This window comes from Echinococcus granulosus, assembly GCF_000524195.1.
Source record: "Echinococcus granulosus chromosome Unknown EG_S00043, whole genome shotgun sequence".
NCBI lineage: Eukaryota > Metazoa > Platyhelminthes > Cestoda > Cyclophyllidea > Taeniidae > Echinococcus > Echinococcus granulosus.
The window spans coordinates 286,109-292,060 of NW_020170423.1; the positions used below are offsets into that span (position 1 = coordinate 286,109).

General features: G+C 42.6%; 1 protein-coding gene across 1 annotated transcript; it reads left to right on the forward strand. All coding sequences in view use genetic code 11, as the record gives it.

Moving 5' to 3' along the window:
- Positions 1-66: 66 nt before the first annotated feature.
- On the forward strand, positions 67-4,529 carry EGR_05643 (Tripartite motif-containing protein 9; the record flags this gene model as incomplete). Its single annotated transcript, XM_024494892.1, has 5 exons — positions 67-174; positions 1,470-1,703; positions 2,076-2,397; positions 3,841-3,891; positions 4,366-4,529. The coding sequence occupies 5 exons, from the start codon at positions 67-69 to the stop codon at positions 4,527-4,529; spliced, it is 879 nt and encodes a 292-aa protein (XP_024350689.1).
- Positions 4,530-5,952: the final 1,423 nt, after the last annotated feature.

A 5,952-nucleotide genomic window follows, 5' to 3' on the forward strand; every position in this document is an offset into this window, starting at 1 on the left:
TGGAATTGACGCCTCACTTCCTGCCTACCAAATAAAACGGACCGGTAGTGATAAAATGTAAAATTAATGAACATCTATAAGGAGGAGTCAATTCTTACAATACCTACAATATCCTCGAATGATCCGGACACTCTTGATGAGAAGTACGCTCAACGGCCGCTCTTTTCTCCAGCGGTCAAAGGCCCACGGAAATTCCACCTGGAACTTGGCACCAACATATTACCGTTTTTTTTTTTTCATTTTATAAATAATAAACTAGGTTCTCTACGAATAATTCATTACTTCTTATCTTCACATCGGCGTCACAGCCCTGAACTTATCTTCGGTTTCCCAGGCCGGGAAGAAATTAAAAATTTTATATAAGTTCCATTACACGAGATGCAAGATGAAGACCGCTTTTAAAAAAAGGAAACAAAAGCCCTTCAAAAATATATAAAATTTTTCGAAAAAACTTTCTAGAATGGCTTATCTTCTTATCGGAGTAAACAAACTAACTGACTTGAGCTGGAGTGTTTAAAATGTAAAGTCTCTTTTGAAATAACTTACCAATTTTTTCAAACACCCTTCATTTCTTCGGCTCCTCAGTAGTGATTTGAGGACGAGATGGTGTTATTACTGCCTTGCCACTTGGTAGAGGAAATGCTAAAAATAACCGTGGAGGTAACATACAGGCGTAGTGAGTGAGAAAAAAAAAACATAATGTGACCATTTCCTCCTACAAAAAGGTTGCTCCGATTTGTAAAACAATTTTTCTTTTTTCGGCCACGCCTTCCCCACTTATTCTGTCTTTTGGAGCAATTCACCCAATGCATCGCATCGCCAAGTGAAGGGGGGGGGGGGGGGGTGAGCGGACTACCCAAATTTGGTTGTAAACTCCGAATTGGAATGCATTCCTAAACACTCTGGATAAGTGAAATGCGCATTTGAAGTGAACACAGCGTCAGCAGTAACATGGCGGTAAAAACTCTTGTAAGGCACGACCTGCCTTTGATGCTGGTCCCATGCCTTCCCACGCAAGGCGTTTTAATGTACGCATTAACCGTGGCAAAAACGCATTCTCTTCTAGTTAGCAGTTGCAGGGAACAATCAAAAGTCAACTCCTGCATCAGGGTAACAAGTGAACCACCCTGTTTACATTCTCCCTTGATAAAAGATTTTTTGGGCAAAACCCGATTTTCAGCCACGACCTAATGCCGTTCCACCTTCAGCCAAAACATTTCTGAGCAGAAAAGCAAATACCAAGGCAAAAAGTAAAGTGTTTCAAAGAGCCTGTGTGTAACAAACTTTTTTTCCCCTTTCTAGTTTACCCATACGCCTAAACTGTTTGCTATGGAACATTTTTTTTCTTCGGGCGTTTTGTTTTTCCAGTGGACTACACATAAAATGTGAAGCAGTTGAATTGTTTTGGTTGAGATTTTGCCAACTATGCACCAATCGGAGTGATAGAAAATGTTTATCCTTTCTGACAGAAATCAGCAAAACGCGCCGAGGAGGACGCCACGGTGAAATTTGACTGTCTTATTCAAACCATCGAGGCGAAGAAGGCGGAGTTGATTTCCGCCATCAAAGAGGAAAGGGACAGGAAATTGGGCGCTTTGAAGGAGCAAATTCATCAGTGCACCTCCAAACTCACCCGATCTACGGGTCTTATTCAATTTTGCATAGAGATGCTAAAGGAGAATGATGCCTTCTCCTTCCTTCTCGTGAGTCCTCTGTCTCGGAAGTAGTTTTGTGGGATGAGGTTTGATAGCTTAAGCAGGCATGATTGTTCTGACCCCGCAGGAAAGTGGACTGTCTTGGGAGAGTGCAAATTTGGCGAGATAGAAATGCTTTCCACTACTTATGCCTTTGCTTAATTATGAAACAAAACTATCCTGACATTTGCCTAATAAATTCATAAAATGTCAAAACCGGCAGAAGGGGTTTGTTTATTTCGAGCGAAATTTGTGCGGTAGTCAAAGTAATATTTTCAAATGTAATTGTGAGTCATTTAGGTTCGTTTTTTCCGATAATTTGGGAATCAATCAGCATGGGGCCTAGGGAAATAGAGACCTTTGACATCGAAAATCGGAAAGAGTGGGAAATTAGATGACCGATTGACCAGCTACGAGGAGTCTGACACCGTCAATCTTCCTCTCGAGGTGTCCCAATCTCTCATAAATCGGGCATTACACACTGAACAGTCCTTCTTGCACGCAATCGAGACACCTCCAGCCGTGGTTCAATTCTGTCCACGAGCACAGCCACCGACTACTTCCGGCCAATCACATCCCTCCACTCCGGCCCACTGGGTCAAAAGCAGATCGGCCCACTTGGCCCATTCCAGCTTCGTCTCCCTCATGCAATTGGATGCCATTCATAAGGTCATCAGCGACCTCACACTCCACGAAGGAATTGGTAAGTTGGACTTTAAACTTACTGTACAGCCCTTGCTTGGATACCATATTGGAAGGCGAAAATATTATTTGAGTTAAATGGAATGCCACAATTCATAAAAAGCACAGATTCCGAGGCCCTGACACCCAGAGTCATACTACTATGAAGGGAGTTTTATTATTAACGTGTAACCTCTAGTATATCACCATAAATAAGGTCTTCTTCTAATGAAAAAATCCGGTTATATAGTACTCTTCAAATAAGTGGTATATCGAAGGAGGAAGGTAGTTTTCCCCAAAGTTATGCCGTAATTTGAAAGGATAAAGTGTTCTTGAATTATGCAAAGTTGCGCAGAAACAAAAGGAAATTTCTTATGGGCATAAAATGGCGCCGCGGCCGTTAGAGGTTGGGAAATTTTGGGGTTTAAAATTTCTCTATGTCTCACGCAATCCCCAGAGACTGAGTTTTGTGTGATTTTCGTGATCAACCGACCGACCGACCGACTGACGATGCCGCAAAGTGGCCTAAACCTACCCAACTCCACCGACTAATCCGATCGCGCAAAGCCTCCGGCTCCGCAAAGCCCCCGCCAAACAGTCCTACGGTACAAAGTCGCCTCCCTCCTAATTACTATTCTCCGCAATAAGGAGAGATCTGCTTCAGGAAAAGATTCTGTTCTTTTCTGCCTTAAAGCACTGGACATTTTCATCAAAATTCTAGCATTAGGCGGAGTTTGTCGGCCCAGTTATCATGTAGCACCACTCTACGCTATTTCATAACTTTTAGCCTAGAAGAGCACTTCTGTGTGGGTATACCTCTTAAAAGTGGTGCTTTTGTCAGCACTTTTCCCATCCCTTAAAGCGTGGGACTTAAAAGTCTTCCAGCTAACAAAACCCGCTGATTTTATCGGAGGTTGCTCCATTCTCCCTCAACGTTTAGGTTTTGCGCCGCCTAATCCACCCTGCGTCAGGGAGTGGCTTAAAGCCAAGATGAATTTGAGAATCCTCCCTTTTTTTGCTCCCACTTCACTTCAATCAACATCAAGTTGTACTGTCATTTGATAAATGGAGGGAGAAGGCACTGCAATCCCTCAATTAATTATCTAACCACTTTTCGGTGTTTAAATTGACAAGTTGGTTAACTGGCGCTGATTTTCATCTATCAAATGAATTCAGTAAACTGACTTGGCAAACAAGCACTTATTATGAATCCACAAATCCTTGAGTTATTTTTAAAAAAGGTTAGCATTCCCATTTGCCTGGGGCGAAAAAAAAGGAAAGGGAAGCAGCAACTTGCTGGAGCAAGCCATCGCTTTGAGAGGCGTTGTTCTTCCTCTTCCGACCGACAATGATTGCACAGATAAGCCGCGCTTCGAGTGACTTTTGCCAATGCATAAATTATCCTCTGAAAATGAGATTTGCATGCTAGTCTGGTGCGCCTTTCATCTTTCATCTTCTCTTTCAGACGACCAACTTATCGACTGTTCCGCCTCGAGCGCCTCCTCCGACTGTGAAGGTAAAGAAGGCTCCTGATTACTTAATCACCTTTTTTTCCGTTTTTTTTACTAATTCTGCTTCGCTGGGACTCACGTCGGGCTTTTGCAATGTTTGATTAGGGGGAAATTTTACCGAAAATGTTGAATATTCTTTTGTTATCAGATAAGGGGGGCCCTATCTAAACCTACCGTAAGTGGATTCGGAAGAGAGGCCCCTCCAGCTACATAAAATTGATAAAATTACCCACTTGGCTTTGACTACTTTTCCTCTAATTTGCATTCCTCACCAAACAGAGATTTTTGAGAAAAAATGTGTAGGAGAAGAAAATCATGGCTGCGTCGGCATGTCAAACTCAGGGCACCTAATGTTTTTCCCTTGGACGGGTAACAAGTTCTTTTTACTTTTGACAGCAAAATTAATGTCAAAAGGCGCCTTCTCTGAGATAAAAGATTCCGGGGTCTTTACTGGCTGTTAAATTTGTCCCCTTCCCTAGTTCCAAACGCCCCGGTATTCCGCGCTGAGGAATGTCTCTCCGAGGGCAACATCATCACGCTGGTTTGGCAACCTTGCCCAGGCTTCGGCATCGACTACTACACACTGGAGATCGATGATGGAGCTGGTGGGGCCTTCCGGGTACGTTCTCTCTCCTCATCGTAGCTTCGTAATTTGTACGCTAAATTAAAAAACAACTCCGGTAGATTAAAATATAGCATCCCTTTGAATAAAGTGGCTCTAATTTATGAATTCTGCTAACTTTTTACCCCCGCACGCGATTCAAAAAGGGAAAGAAATGGGCGGATAGCCCTAAATTGAAATGAGCCAAGACGACGTATAATTATAGTGCTTTTGTTATCTTGGAAATATGAAAATTGTCCATTCCACGGTAATAATTGCCACCTTTACACCTTCTTTGCACTATTCTTCATCAGTGTCTGCGGCAGTGAGCAACCTTCGCCTCTTTTCCTCCTTTGTAGATGTATTAGTTGATATAAGGGCTTATTCCAGATAGGAAGATAAATAAAATCTGATTTGGAATTTACAGAAAGTCTACCGAGGCATTGAAACAATGTGTACAATCGAAGGACTACACTTCAAATCCATGTACCGGGCCAGAGTGAAAGCCCACAACCAGTCCGGTTACAGCGCCTACAGCGACCGACTGGTAATCCAGACATCAACCCGTAAGTTGTTTTTCAATGTGTGCGTGTATATGTATCAGACCTCTCCATTAGAATAGTAGGCTTTTTATTATGTCTGAATTCAAAATCTCAGAGCTTAGCCACCCGCAAAATGAAAGGCGTGGCTGGAGTCACAGGTGCGGTGCTTGAGAGCGCTGCTTTCGGTGACATTAAAGCAAGCTGGTTTTCAGTTATCCGTTTTAGAAATTGTCTTTAAGATGGTGGATAAATTTGATTAATCTGTGGAATGGGAACTTTTCACAACTAAATTACATGCATAATTTGCTTCCAAGTGGACCCTGCGAATGGCGGACCTTTGCCACGGTCGCTTGAGGTAGAAGTACATCCGACCGACGACTGCTTTATAGGTAATGACCGAGATGTATCACCGAATCAAGTGCTTTTGTTTGCTATAAACCCATGGTATAATAAAACAGACCATTAAATATCCCCATAAAGAATAATAGCTTTTTCGGTGTAACAGAGCAGTAACTCGGTAGTCCACTTCAAATTGGCTGTCGATGTCGTAGTTTCCAGTACACCGTAACCAAATAAGTTTGTTCAGTAATATGCCAAGATTGGAGTTAGTGCTGAAGGCTTTGTAAAAGACAAAATTTATTCAACAATATCATAACTAGCACAGTCTTTGGTCTAATTCTTGACCAATCGAGATGCAAACTCGCTGTCAACTCTAGAAGCCATGCTTCTAGAAGCAAAGCGCATGTTCCAGATACATCCCTCCTCCAACTGTCTATTCCATGTTGCATGTGGTTGTCTGCTGCAGATGCCAGGAGGAAGAGGATAATGATCACTCGAAGCTTGGAGAAGTAACAATGGGGTAATGCGAAAGTGTGCAGTCAGTTTAAGGTCGGTATGAAGTATGGAGAAGAGAACTTGCCCCT